We start from the raw sequence: 16103 nt of genomic DNA on the forward strand, positions 1-16103 counted from the left end.
TAACATATGAACGTGTGCGTTTATTGTGCGCTACTTCTAACTGTGATATGTGCGTCACATCTGGTGTGCGACCAGCTTTAGGCTGCATCTGAAAGCTTACCTGTCTGTCAATGAAAACCTCATGAAAAACTGATTTCAGACAGATTTCTGAGACTGCATAATTATTTAATCACACAGCAAAAAAAATAAATAAATAAAAAATACAGAGCATTGGGAAAACTAAAAGAATATTTGCTTACTACACTACTACCTTCTCACTAGAAATGCCATCAAAAGTGGAAAATATTGATCAAAAATCCCCAAAGGAGTGCTTCGAGATGCCATGCTTATTTTAGCTCAACTGTCAAAAAAGCACTGAATTTGGGATAAGTGGAAGTGAAAGTGGACGACACGGTGGCTGAGTGATTAGCGCTGTAGCCGCACAGCAAGAAGGTTGCTGGTTTGAGTCCCAGCTGGGTCAGTAGGCACTTCAATGTGAAGTTTGCATGTTCTCCTTGTATTGGCGTAGGTTATCTCCAGGTGCTCCAGTTTGCCTCACAGTCCAAACACATGCGCTATAAGGATATTAAGTAAGCTAAAATGGCCATAGTGTATGAGTGTGTGTGAATGAGTGTGTATGGGTGTTTCCCAGTACTGGGTTGTAGCTGGAAGGGCATCCGCTGCGTAAAACATATGCTGGATAAGTTGGCGGTTCATTCTGCTGTGGCAACCCCTGATGAATAAAGGGACTAAGACGTAGCAATGAATGAATGAATGAATAATTGAAAGTAAAAAGTTAAGTCGTGACGAGATGCAGTCTTTCTTTTTTAGACCAACTGTCATAAACAAGACCAAGGAGCTCATTGTGGACTTCAGAAAGGGACGAACAGGCTTACATGATCCCATCCACATCAATGCGATGGCCGTTGAGCCTGTCATATCCTTTAAGTTTCTGGGGACCCACATCTCAAAGGACCTTTGAAAAAGGCTCACCAGCGCCTATTCTTCTTAAGGCAACTGAAGAAGAACCAGCTTTCTTCAGCCGTCCTGGTGAACTTCTACCGCTGCACAATAGAGAGCATCCTGACAAACTGTGTCACAGTCTGGTATGGAAGCTGCTCTGTTGCTGAGCGTAAGGCACTGCAGCGGGTGGTGAAAACTGCCCAACGCATCACAGGGACCACACTGCCAGCCATAGAGGACATCCAGAAGAAACACTGTTTGCGCCGAGCACGCAGTATTCTGAAGGACACCTTTCACCCCGCTCACAGACAGTTTTCTCTCCTGCCCTCCGGCAGGCGCTTCAGGCTACCCCGGACAAAAACCAGCAGACTGAGGAACAGCTTTTTCCCCAGAGCTGTCTCCCTCCTGAACTCTGCCCCACACTGACTCTTTTGCCCCCCCCAATACACCCCCCACTCTCCTCTAACTTAAACTCCTCGCAATAACTGCACTGTTTAACATTTGCACATTTAAAATTTGCACATTCACTGCACCACATTGAACTGTTTACTTTTTGAACTGTACGTACCCACTGCATATGGGCATTTGTAATTATGTACACACCCACTATACATATACACTTGTAATCATGCTTATTTATCTGCATACTACTGACTATTAATAGCAACCTGTACATATATTCATATATTGTAACATATACACTTGTAATCATGTTCATCTATCCCTGTACATATATTCATATATTGTAACATATACACTTGTTATCATGTTTATCTATCTGAACACTACTGATTATTAATAGAAACCTGTACATATATTCATATATTGTAACATATACACTTATAATCATGTTTATCTATCCCTGTACGTATATTCATTTATCGTAACATATACACTTGTTATCATGTTTATCTATCTGCACATTACTGATTATTAATAGCAACCTGCACATATATTCATATAATGTAAATCTGCTCATAGCTTATCCAACCTGTATATAATGTTCATAGTACATCCATCTGTAAATATCACTATAGTTTTCTATAACAGCACTTTATAACCTATTCCTGTATCCTGCACTTGCTGCTATTGCACTGCTGGTTAGACCTAAACTGCATTTCGTTGCATTGTACTTGTACATGTGTAATGACAATAAAGTTGAATCTAATCTAATCTAATCTAATAAATGGAAATCAGCACTGAATTGTGGGATATCAAAGGAAGTATAGGACATATCTATGCTGCCTTCAAAATTTAATAAGAAATAGAAACCTCCAAGACAGAAAACAGTTTTGGATTCACTTTGATGCTTTCCATTGTTGAAATGTTACCCTTTGAATGTAGTACTTTAGATCTTTTGAATGCAGCACTGGTAAGAAAAATAGACAAATCCTACACTTCTGACCGCTTGTGTACACCTGAGGCTGTCTATGTGGCGCATGTGTGTTGTTTGTACCTGAGGTTGAGGTAGGTGAGAGCTTGCAGCTGGCACAGGCTGAGCGTGAGGGATCGCACACAGTTGTGGTACAGGCTGAGAGTCTCCAGAGACACAAACTGACACACCTCCTCTGGCACCTCACACAGCCGGTTCTTTGACAGGTCTGAAAGAGAGAGAGAAGCAATGATCACAGTTAATGCAAAATCAATTAATCACCAAACACATGACTGAAAGTCTCCAGAGTCTAAGAAAATTAACAATAGTAAACTCCTTATAATTCCAATCAGGTTTTTTTTTTGCTTGCCTCAGAGTCATTTTATTTTGAGCATGTGCCAATACAAAAACCTGATCTGATGCTTCTATAATTTATAAAAAAGAATAAAGAAAAGTGAAGAAACAGATCCAGGATGTTCGCTATTTTTTATATTTCTTATTTATCACATCAAAACATGTCTATGGTTTCCTACCTTTCAAAAGAAATAAATGACATTTTTATTCATTTGCTTTGTGTGTTGTTACATTACTTCATTATAATAAGGGTAATATTATCTCAATATATTTCAATATCTTTTAATAGTTTTTAATACTGTTAAAGGTGATTATTTTTACTAAATTACACAAACACTTTTACAATAACATACAAATTTGTAGTATCTAATTTTACAAATAAGTAAATTAAATAAGTATTTACATATAAACAAATTGTATAGTAAGGTATATCAGTCATTAAGAAGCATTTAAAAATATATAGCAAAAGATTATAAATAAAAATATATATTATATATATTAAGCTAGCATTTCAAGGTTAAGAATAATAATAAACATATACACACACACACACACACACACACATATATTATAATTAATAAATAAATAAATATATATATATATATATATATATATATATATATATATATATATATATATATATATATATATATATATATATATATATATATATATATATATGAACAATTCTATGCAAATGTCAACTTTGTCATGAAAAAAGTATGTTTTTAACAAAATATGAAAAAACCCAAATCTGGGTTTTGTGTGAGCAAGTATTTTACAATACTTTAGACATACTCAAAAATGAATTTGTCAATGTTTTCAAACTGTTATATTATTTTTACCAAAGTCACACACGTGACTCACGTCCATTATGACACTTTTTCCTCATAAATGTAGAAAGATTAAAAAAAATAAAACCAATCATTTTTGTTTTATAGTGTGCCATATCCATATGATTATCATTGTTTCTTTTGGGTTGTGCAGTTTAATTCACAGAATTTCTACAAAGTATGTTGTATACTGAAAACTCACATACTTTTTTTGTAAAATCCATAACACGTTTATTTCCCTCATTTAAAGTACAAAACATGTTTACAGACTGATATTTTTCTCGTCTCTTAACCCTGTAGTCAGTTATTCTCAAAAATATGAATAAAGTTTCAATATAATGTTAACGTATACTTTCCAAGCAAATTTATGTTTTGAGTTTTTACAGCAAATGTCACATCCATAACGCTGGAATTGCTCATTCATATTTCAAAAAGTAATGACATAAAGCTGTTTTAAGGATAAAAAAAAACATTTTAAAAACGTCAGCCAATAAAAACAACTGAAATGACATTTTAATTTATTTGCTTTATGTATTGTACAAGTGTTTTATAACATTTTAACATTCACAATATCCTTAAAGCAGTTCTCAATATTATTCTCTCTACTATATCACACTAATACCATTTTCCTATACAAATAATTTTTATACCGTAAAATTTTATGCAAGATCGATGACTCTAAATTAATGTTTTTACGTTTCAGTAATGAGATTAATTGTAAACTTTATTTTAAATAAAATAATCCAGATTTATTCAACATAGAAATGTAACTTATTCCTTTTCTTACAAACTTGCTGTGAAACAAGAGCCAGATACATACAGCTTGAGTGGGATTAAGTCCAAAGAGGAAAAAAGCTACAGTAAAGGAGATGATCTTGCCGACAACACTTCCTTTGTGTTCTCACAATCACTGGCAAAACAGTTCAGATTATAGATGCATCCTAAGCAACATGCACGCAGCTATTGTTTAGCTAGCATAACCATTCAAACACTTTGTTTATGCCTTCCATATTTTTTGTAAGCCATGTCCAGGAAACACGTAAACAGCCATCATGTTTTCCAAAGCGAACAAAGACTTTTTTATAGGGATTCAAATTTTGTCCGAGTCCATTTTTGTCCATTCTAAATATAGCTCCCAATTCGCTTCCATATTTTGATTCCAGACAGAAATCGCTCACTCCAGATAAATTGCAAAACACACACACTCCCTCAACGGCGCTGGTCGTGGGGTCAGGATGTATTTCTGGAGAGGGAAGGATTTTAATTACAGGGCCAAGGAATCTTAAAACGGTGTGTGTGTGTGTGTGTGTGTGTGTGTGTGTGTGTGTGTGTGTGTGTGTGTGTGTGTGTGTGTGTGTGTGTATGAGCCTGTACGTCCTCTGTATGACTCGAGAAACAAACCAGAAACAACAAATATTTGTAACATATAACAAACAAAAATTTGAGAATTAACCATCATGATGATCTTAAACAAAACTGAAATTACTTTTACTCTATGAGAACAATAGTGTGTGGAAGTGTGTGTGCTTTTTCTCCTTCCAATTGTCCAATCTGCTCCCCTTCCCCAGATCTTTTGTTCAGCTGTTTTATTTGGCGAGGACGCATTTCCCGCCTCTTCAATCCCAGAGGGAATGAAAGATTCCCAGGGGCAGCCCACATTTCCCACAATCCCCTGCACTGCTCTCCTAACATGGTAGAGAAAGTGAGAGAAATGCCAGTGTGCCCACATCATGGACTAAGATGCGAGTCTGAACGTGGGGCTGAGGCTTCATCAAAGACTCTTTTTTTAAAGAATCACTCAATGTGATGTATCATTCTAATTAGGCATTTTGCTCAATTTGATCACAAATAATTATAAATAAAAGTCTTGAAAGGTATTTTAAGGTATTCACGCGCACAAAAAAAAAAAAATAATAAAAAATGCCACCAAATAGAACCACTTAAAGTCTTACATGGAACCAATAAAGGACATGTACTGGTTCTCCAGCACATGTTTGGGGTGGTTAAGATGCTATTAAGATGCTAACAATATAACTTTTTATACATTTTTATATATGATTTGGACCAAAAAGAACACATGCTTCTATAAAAAGATAATAAGACAATATACAAGAGGCATCATTGAGTAAAAATATTTCTTTAAGTAACTTAAGTCAAGAGTATGAACAATTTCGAGCTTCATTATACACTACCTGACAAAAGTCGTGTTGCCTATGCAAGTTTTAAAGACAGCAAATAATAACTTGACTGCTAATTGATCATTTGGTATCAAAAGTGACTTATATGAAAAGGCAAATACCTCTAGATTATGCTTATTTTACCAAAATAAAATATGATCATGCCTTAATTAGAACAGTAGGGTCTGACATAGCTTGGAAAAAGTCTTGTCACTGAACAGAAATAATGTCCAGTAAAGAATATAAAGTCATGCTGCAGTATAAGGTGCTATATATCACTAAATGTGGTTAAAGGAATCACTTTAGTGCTTCATAGAGTGGATATAACATTCTTACCACCATATAAGAACAATCAGACAAACATTACAGGTTCTTTATACAATAGTATTTAAATTGGTTCTTCTATTAAAAACAAAAAACAAAAGAGCCTTTAGTTTAGAGTGTATATTAATTGTATATTTAATAGAATAATGATGTTGATAATGTTCAACATGACATTACTTAAAAGATTAGTACACCTAATAATACCATGTGACTTCAGTGGTTGAACTGTAATCATACAAAGCAAAAATAATAAATAAAAAAATAAACTATAAATATGAATTTGTTCACTTATATTCTCTCCTGTGCCAGATCAAGGTATTACAGACAAACATGACGTATTGGCATTAAACTCAGCAGTGCAACACGCAAGCTTTGCATACCATATATTAAATGCACACCCTGATCTGATGCAAAACACGTGAAATTATAATTAATTTTAAGAAGTACTTGAAGTAGTATAATTGATGTTACAGTTTTTTTTTTTTTTTTTTTTTTTTTTGGTGTACAAAAGTGTTCTTGAAGCTTCAAATAATTCCAGTTGAATCATTAAAGTCCTATAGGATTTGTTGACTGTTTTTGACTCCTTTTTGGGGCCAATTCAATTAAATTCATGTTTATTTCTATAGCGCTTTTACAATGTAGATTGTGTCAAAGCAGCTTAACATAAAAGTTCTAGTAGATTGAAATTGTCAGTTCAGTTTCAGCAGTTGAAGTTCAGTTAAGCGTGGTCAGCGTGATTTAATTTTTACTGTTGAAAGTCCAAACACTGAAGAGCAAATCCATCAATGCCCAGCTCCACAAGGCCCAAACCAGAAAGCCAGTGGCGACAGTGGTGAGGAACAAACGTCACCAATTGACGAAAGTTAAGGAACCAGGCTCAGTTGGGCACAACCATTTCTCTTCTGGCCAAACTTTCTGTGCAGAGCTGCAGCATAGGCGCCAGAGGCTGATGAACGCTGGGCGTTTAATCTTGGGTTACGGAGGATGAAGGATGAGGGAGCTCTCAAATTTCAGCTAAAATATCTTAATATGTGTTCCAAAGATGAATGAATAAAGGTGTCAATGGATTCAACCGTTTACTTTGAAACAAATTTACTTTACTTATTTAACAGTTCAACAACTTCAGACTCAACCAATGGCATCACACACTTGATCTCCAAAGATTTTCTCTGAATAGCACCGCTTAATGCTTTCAGTTTTGATTTAGCCATGTTTACATTGAGTTCCTGGAAATAGTCACCTAAAAGTATCCCATTCCCCATCCCAGGGGGTCACAAACATTGTGAGGTCTCCAGCTGTGCTCAGTTTCAGTGGCACATACTAATGATTATTATGGCATGACAAAATCCTACAGCTAATAAGCAGGGCTGTATTTCAATTATACCCTGAAGGTCTCACTCCAAATATCTTTTGTGCGTGTTGAAGAGGTTTCTTAGGACTGCCAGTTGGTCTCTCTCTAAGGAATCTGAGGTTTCTTCTGCCTGCTAGCGTCTCTTTGGTGTAACTGAAGCTGCTTTTGCATCTGCTGTGTGTGAGAGAGTGTTAATCAACACACACACACACACACACACACACACACACACACACACACACACACACACACACACACACACACACACACACACACACACCCTCCACTCCTCTTTTAGCCCTAGAAGGAGATTACGCAGATTAGCCTAGAGGATAACAACAGACTCCCTTAGTTCATTTCTGGCACACATTCAGACAAAAGCACCATAAACAAGGCCTAATATTACCATAAGTGCCACACAAGCTCTACGCATCATCTGATACCCCCATAACTGCTTTTGCCACAGTTGAGGTGTGTTGTTTCAAGGCCTATCTGAAAGTCCCGAACAAAGATTTGTCTATTGGTACCTGCAGCAAGGAGCACTAGTCATCCCTGAGATTACCTGAAACATAACACTATGTTTTTCTCACTAGACATCTGACCAAAGCTAATGCGTCATAGGCACTGACTCACCTTTTTTCTGATTAAAACATGCTTTGTGCTGCTTTTGACTATATTAGTAATGTCTGTCCTGTTTTAAAGTGGAAGCATGCAATCTTCACCATGCACTAACATGCAACTCTTTCCAAACAGGTTTCCAGAGTCTTTTCCAGAGATTGAAAAAGCAAGCAGTACACTCCAACCTCACATCGACAAAAACTTAAATCAATGCTAGTATGCTTATATTCTGAAATATATGCTTATATTTTGCCACACCCTAAACAACTTCGGTTGTTTTAACCTTTGTGTACTGTTGGGTTGTTTTCATCAACTCTCGGGTGACTTTGAGGCTTAATTCGGCCACAACTTTCTCTGTTTTTCAGGAAATTGAGTTATTATACTTTTAATACACTCAAAAAACCTCAATACACTATGAGTAAACGGACTATGTTAATGGCTGTTTTTGCCTCATTGCCCTTCATTAAAATGACAATTTTTAAATTGCAAAGCCATGACATCATATAATCATGCATTCTTTGTGGCCTGTTTCCACTGAGTGGTATGGTACTGTATGTTTGGGTTCGAGTCACCTTTATCAGGCTTGTGTTTCCACTGCCAAAGGGAACCAATGGTACCATTTTGGTGGGCGCGGTGTACGACAGAAAGTTCCAGTCAATGTGACTCTCGCTTGAGAAAAAGTCAAACCAAAGCTGTACAGGTTGTTCATAGATCATGAGAGAAGCACTTCTTTCTCATAAAACACATGCTTTATACACATAAATACTTGTGTATAAACCTTTCTATGCAAATGATTTGATTACAACTGCAGATCAATGATAGTGTGTAATAACATACTGTAATGTCAGCAATTAAATAAAATAAATAAATGCAGCATATATGAACACATACAGCCCCTTACAGTCTCCGATATGTTACCAATTACACTAAAACAACACACAGTATACATTTAGTCCTTATTTAGCTTAAAAAAAACATGCAACATATAGCTCACAGTCAGTACAAACCACTCATCTGCATCTTTAATATTCAGCCACACGTTACCTCTTGTTAGAAAGTGATTCCATCATTCCGAGTTTATAATAGTCCAAAAGGGAATGATAATAGTTTAACATGGCAGTGTGTTTATTTTAGGTTACTGAAACAAGCATTTGCTCCTTTGTTTTGTCGGGCTCATTCTTTGTTTATTCGTGCTTTACTCTCGCGATTGTCAGTTTCTTAAAGTATAGGATGTCAGAAGGACTTCAATAATCACGCCAGGTTATTATCATCAGCTCAAGAAGTTTGTTATCTTAAATACAGACACAAACACAAGTTCTTGCTCTCTCTCTCTCTCTCTCTCTCTTTCAACTACAGTGCACAGGGTAGGTTCTGCTCTTCTTCTTGGCTTTGTGGCTGTTCATCAAAATTACGTCAAGGTTTGTTTGAGCTCGGGTCGACCATGGCTTGTTATTATATGTATATATTATTATGGTGTAACGTCTTGGCTGTGTTTTTAAAAATGGCACTTCCTTTGTTTTTATTCTCCTGCTTGTCTACGTGCTGGTGACATTTCTCTGTAAACCAATAGCGTTTAGCTGCAACGCTAACTCTGCCTTTTGGTACCATTTTGTTGTGATAGGTACCCTTTCAAAAAGGCACCCAAGAAGTGGTACAGTACAGTTTATTTTTTGGTACCTTTTGAAAGTGGAAACGGCTACAAATCTGTACCAAACCGCACTGTACCACTCAGTGGAAACGGGCCATTGGGTTTTTATTTTAAGCCAATTATTGAGCTGGTCCATATTTTACCCAGGTTTTTACCCAAATGTGGGTTTAAACTTTCTTCTTTCTCAGAGAATTTCTAAACCAAAACCAGTCATTTGTGTAGGAATCTACACAACTGAGATTTCACAAGATATTGAAGTTGGTCATACAACTGACACACTGATTAACAAAAAGCTGTTTGCTTAAAAAAGAACTTCTGTGTGAGTTGCACTGTTTAAATCACAACACAATTAAGATTAGATAACAGACTTTATGGCCACAGTTTTATTTTTCAACCATTAAAACCTCTTTGAATTACTTCCTTCCAATTAACACAAATCGAGATGTTCAACATTTCCATTGTAGAACTTTAGACACGGCAAAACTAATTTAGTCAAGCTCAAAAAATAGATACATTTACTATATAAAATATCATAAAATATCACAAAATCACTGTCTAAATGACTTAAATGTGCCCCAGGCTACATTTCATGCCTTTAGAAGCCATACTATAACCCTGTAAGAGCAAAGGTTAGCTTTAGGATGTTATTAATCTCCACTATAGCTTTTAGCTCCACACTTGTACGCAGTCAGATATCAAACATATCAAGGTTAAGGATGACAATAAGGCATTTTCATTAATATTGCTACCTTATGCTTTGCATCAGCCACAGGGGAGAATTAAATTTGAGACATATGAAGGATACTTGAAGCCCAAGATGAATTCACACAATGTCTTCAAAACCACAACTTAAAGATACAAAATATAGACATATAATTTGTTTTCATCACATTTTGTTGCAATAAAACATCCTGAACATTCAAGACAAAGCCGCGAGCTGGTCTAAACACTATAAACTTTGTATATGCATATGGTTGCATTTATATCAGTTGATGAGCTCATGAAAAGTGTATTACAGTCAAAAGAGCTCCACACATGATCAAAAATCTGCTGCAAGGAAATGGGCAACATCGTGACAGAAAACAAATATGCTTAGGAATATCATTATATATCTTGTGACCATGTGCTTTTTTTAAATTAACGACATTTCAGTAATTATTCTGGACTTTTTGCCTCTATGTATAGAAGATGTAGCATATAGCATAGTCAGGAAGTGAAGTAGAGGACGAGTTAGATAAGAGCAAGTCAGGAACTCGGGCTGAAACTCATCTGCTCTACGTGTCAAACAAACATCAGAAGCTATGTTGAAAATTTATAAATAGTAAATCTATTTATTTTATTCTTTTATTTTGTTTATTCAGTTTGTTGGAAAGATGTTCTGTTGTTATGTTCTGTTGTTTAAATGTTAGCATGTTAAAATAAATCAGTATTTTAAAATGTAATGTTTAATAATTTAATATTAATCTAACCAGTTAACAATTAATATTCAGTTAGCGAGCTGCAGTTGGCAAATTTAACCGAAATGAGCATCCCTACACCGTGTAACTTAAATGTTTGCAGAGCTTAGTTCTTATTTGAGTGTTGTGTTTCTTGACTTCACACAGAAACAGCGACGTGTGGCATGACATCACTTTATTGCAGAGGCGTTATTGGTTTAACGCTGGCAAAGTAGAATACGGAAGCAGCTAGAAGCTGAAAGCGCGAGTATGTCTGCAGTCTGAAGGTATTATAACATTGATGATGACAACATTGCCAAAACAAACTGTGAGCTATGAATGGATTGCATTTGGCATTTAAGTTAAGGTGCTATTTGTTTTTATATAAGATTTGTTTTATATTTAATAATAATAATAATAATTCCTTACATTTATATAGCGCTTTTCTGGGCACTCAAAGCGCTTTACACACAATGGGGGGGATCTCCTCATCCACCACCAGTGTGTAGCATCCACCTGGATGACGTGACGGCAGCCATTTTGCGCCAGACCGCACACCACACACCAGCTGATTGGTGGAGAGGAGACAGCGATGAAGCCAATTGGAATATGGGGATGGTTAGGAGACCATGATGGACAAAGGCCAGATGGCAGATTTGGCCAGGATGCCAGGGTTAAACCCCTACTCTTTTCGAAGGACATCCTGGGATTTTTAACGACCACAGAGGGTCGGGACCTCGATTTAACGTCTCATCCGAAAAACGGCGCTCAATGAGCAGTATAGCGTCCCCGTCACTATACTGGGGCATTAAGACCCACACAGACCGCAGGTTGGGCGCCCCCTGCTGGCCTCACTAACACCACTTCCGGCAGCAACCTAGCTTTCCCATGTGGTCTCCCATCCAGGTACTGACCGGGCGCAGCCCTGCTTAGCTTCAGTGGGCGACCATGTGAGAGTTGCAGAGAGCTAGCTGCCGGCTAGCTGTTTTACTGTTACACTAAAGTCCAAAAGCGAATAAATTATGTGATCTATTATGTTAATGTTCAAGCTACCTCACAGAAGTGCTCTGTTTGTTAACAGAGTTGATAAATGTTAAAATATGGCGAATTCAATACAAAATAAGGAACATCCTGGATCTGTAACTTCACTATTCTTTATTTTTAATTTTTTTAATGTATTAAGTATCAGATCGGATTTCGTTATTGATAGATACTCAATAACAAATGACTCGGACTCGGTGGTTGCAGATATTCAGCTTTCTTCAAAATATCTACCTTTAAGTTTAATAGAAGAAAGAAACTCATAATAAATTAAAACAATCAAGCTGACAGATTTTTTGGGGTGAACAATCCCTTTAAGGTTTGGGACAGCATGAGGGTCAATAGTAGTTTCATTTTTGTGTGAATTTTGGACAAAAACAAACTGCACCTTCACCTTTCAAAGTTTATTCCAAAGCCACTACAGCAAAAAAATGTCATTCCTCTTCTTGCTCTGAAGGAGGAACGATAATAAACCATGCCATGACTTGACTTAAGATGGGGGCAGAGAAAAAAAATGTGAAGAAGAAAAGAAGAGGGGTGACGGAAAGGGGAGACGAGGGTAAATCTTGAAAGGGGGCGAGTGAATGAGTAACAGCAGCGTGACAATAGCAGTGAAAGCATGAATACGGGCCTGAGGCGAGGGGGTGATGGAACAAAAAAAACACACGGGCCAGAATGACTCAACACATTCAACAAAGCACCATTGGAGGCAAAAACTCAAGTGTGTGCGTGTCCAGCACACGAGTGCTGTTCAAGCACATCAGTGAATTTATGGTCAGAGAAAAAGCTGATTATTTGACCTCACGAGCACTTCAGAGAGCTAAATTCACTGACCAAATCGATCAAAACACCAGTATGTGCCAGCTCCTTTTCATTATTCCATGTTGCACTATAAAACTGAGCTTTATTTCCTGACCTCAGTCTGTAAATGTTCATCATATAAGGGAGGAATCATATACAGTTCAAACACCTTAATCCAACCTGATTTATACAGGCTTTTAGTAAATGTCAAGGTCAAACCAAACCAACAGAAGCTGTTTGAGTTACTTCAGAAAGCTGATTTAGTGCATTAAGAAGTCTTTTCCCCTCAGAGACTCTTTTTTTAAATTATTGTACTTTGTTTACTTTTTGTCTTTTTTTCAGATAGAAGTGTGAACATGAAAAACAAACCATTCTGCATTTAATCATTTAATTAACACTATTGAGGAAGCAATCAGTAATTAATTAAATTAAAATCATTAAATAATGTGTACATTGATTCCTTCATTCATTTTCTTTTCGGCTTAGTCCTTTTACTGATCAGGGGTCGCCACAGTGGAATGAACCGCCAACTTATCCAGCACATGTTTTACGCAGCGAATGCCCTTTCAGCTGCAACTTAACACTAGGAAGATCGTTAGAACATAGGTGGAGCGAGAGTGTAGGGCTGGGGAAGGCTTAGCCTCCCCCTGACCAGAGACCACGGAGATAGCAGCAAAGAAAGAACTACATTGAAAACATGTAACGGGTGTAAGGTGGAAAACGAATGTAATTTAATGTTGATAATTAACAGAACACTTTAGTTATTGTAAGTTTGTCAATCAAATTCAAATTCCCCCTCCTTACAAAAATGAAACCTTCCAGCTTCCCACATTGCAATGAAAAGCGCTGTTTTTGCCTGGAGTTGGCAGCAGCACTGCTAACGAAACCAAAAGTGCTGGCCAACAGACTTTTTTGATTTGCTGGTCCAGGACGCAAGTAATAAAATGACGAATGAGTATCATTAAAGAGGTATATTAATATATCTAGTTTAACTTGTTTTCAGCATTAATTGAAATGCCTTTTTTTTTTTTTTTGAGTTTTACATTTCAAAGGTCTGAAAAATATAACAGGACATATGTTGATCTTATTTGCATTGTTGGGGAAAAAAATTATAGGCTTTATTTTATTTTTATCTTAAAAATTAGCTAAATGTGGGTACTTAGTTACTTTTTTATGGAAAGTAATGTGAAAATGTGTGTTATTTCATTTTTTAAAGTTTTTTAAGAGTAGTTTTAGGCTCATTAAGAATACTGCTTTGCAGTTCATACACTTAATTTATCATAAATGGGCTCAATTCAGCATACTTGTACTTCACTTTTTTTAATCAATAGATTATTTAGTTGCATTTGAAACTGACTTTCGGTTACTTTTGAAACTATGTTCTTTACTGATCATCATTACTCATCTGTAGGTCCAGAAGGAATCTGCGGACGTTTTTTGCTATTTTTGCGGAGTATTTTGGTAAAAATCTGAGGATTTCTGTTGAATTATTTTGGGAGTATTATAACTAAAACCTTAATATGCTGAAGAAAAATAATACCTTTTTAACTTTTGTTTAATGTTTAAAATGCAAATCCAATTTGATTCACTTTATTTGGTAAATAAAGTCTCTCATATAATATATCAACTAAAAGACTGCATTGAACATAAATCAGATCAACATTTTCATATTAGTCAATAATATTACTGTAATTAATTTAAAAACTGAAAAAATATAGATTTACACACATTAACATAAGTAAATCAACAGAATTAATGATGGGCTAAAATCTGCGGAAAATTTGCAGAATTCTGCGCGCTCATAGTTTCCATGTGGGCCTACTTATCTGTACGCCCCACCTATGTATGTCTTTCTAGCTCAATAAAGAAAAAAAATCAGTATCTAAATCACAATTTAAATATGCTTGTATTTATAGATTTATTGCTGAATTACAAGTTCAGTTTTCGATTACCCTTGTGACAAAGTGAATGATTTCTGATTCTTGACACATTTTTGCTATTTATTTATTTTTGCAAAAGGGTTGAATACTCAAACATGTCACTTGTTAAATCAATTGTATATTACCAGACATCATAAATATAATAAACTAGCTATTATACACTTAGTTTAAGAGTAGGCACTGAGATCCACCCTATTTAGGTCTACTCATTTTAAAATTTCTGGCCCCTTGCTGCATATGGAAAGTGACATAACCAAAGGACTAAACAACGAAGACAACATCAACACTTATAAAGCCAAGTCTAAAAGGAGGATTTTGCTGCACAAGGTAGGGCAGTGGCTATTATTTATATTCACTGCCATGCCAAAACACATTTTTGTTTGTTAGACAGATGCATGGCTACCATTAATCTATAATATAATATAATATAATATAATATAATATAATATAATATAATATAATATAATATAATATAATATAATATAATATAATTTAATAGTGTATTATATTTATTATTACTATTATTATTATTGTTGTTGTTATTGTTATTATTATTATTATTACTATTATTTAGATTATAATATGGTGGGTTAGTTTAATAAAATAATTTAATGTGCGTGTTGAATATAACAGACGTTTGTTGATAGGCGGTGCTTTTGTTGAAACCTCTTCTTGGTCATTCGCAAATCTTTTCTGCAGTTTGTTCACCCTCCGTCAACCCCGCCAACACGGGAAGAACATGCAAACTCCACACAGATACGCTAACTGACCCAACCAGAACTCAAGCCAGCAACCTTCTTGCTATAAGGTGACAGTGCTAACCACTGAGCCACCATGCCACCACACAGGACAAGTTCTTTTGATTATTAATCTGTCATTCTTTCGGTTTCTTGTAAGTGAGCAACAGTATTACAGAAAATTACACTATTACAGAGCATTTTTACTGTTAGGGAGCGTCCAGTTTCTTCTTTCTGAAGTATTGCCAAGCACAACAGTAAAAGCCCCAGTGACATCACCCCTTCACATGTAGCTCTAAAGGACAACACAGTCTTCAAACGTTCAGAATGAACAGAGGGGTCTGTGTGCATCCTGTTTAATCTAGAGTCAACAGCCCGGCCCTCAGACTACAGTGTTATCATTGTATTTAAACATCAATGGATGTCACAATAGGTCAAGCCAATGATTTTAACCAACCAAACATTTAGGCTGCCCCCTAATATATCCCACAAAACTCCACCTTCCTTGCCGTCAAACCTAATAATTTTT

At 35.9% G+C, this 16103-nt stretch overlaps 1 protein-coding gene across 4 annotated transcripts in view; it reads right to left on the bottom strand.

Annotated features, from left to right (window-relative positions):
• lrch4 (leucine-rich repeats and calponin homology (CH) domain containing 4) overlaps positions 1 to 16103 on the bottom strand; it is a 156687-nt gene that overhangs the window by 113454 nt on the left and 27130 nt on the right. For all 4 annotated transcript variants that reach the window (XR_012382772.1, XR_012382771.1, XM_021478134.3 and 1 more), the window contains exon 2: positions 2399 to 2543. Coding sequence is in view for 2 of the 4 variants with exons in the window: in XM_021478134.3 (XP_021333809.2) it covers positions 2399 to 2543 (145 nt within the window). In the remaining 2 variants the exon portion in view is untranslated. The remainder of the gene's footprint in view (positions 1 to 2398; positions 2544 to 16103) is intronic.

The sequence above is a fragment of the Danio rerio genome, chromosome 7 (genome assembly GCF_049306965.1).
Source record: "Danio rerio strain Tuebingen ecotype United States chromosome 7, GRCz12tu, whole genome shotgun sequence".
NCBI lineage: Eukaryota > Metazoa > Chordata > Actinopteri > Cypriniformes > Danionidae > Danio > Danio rerio.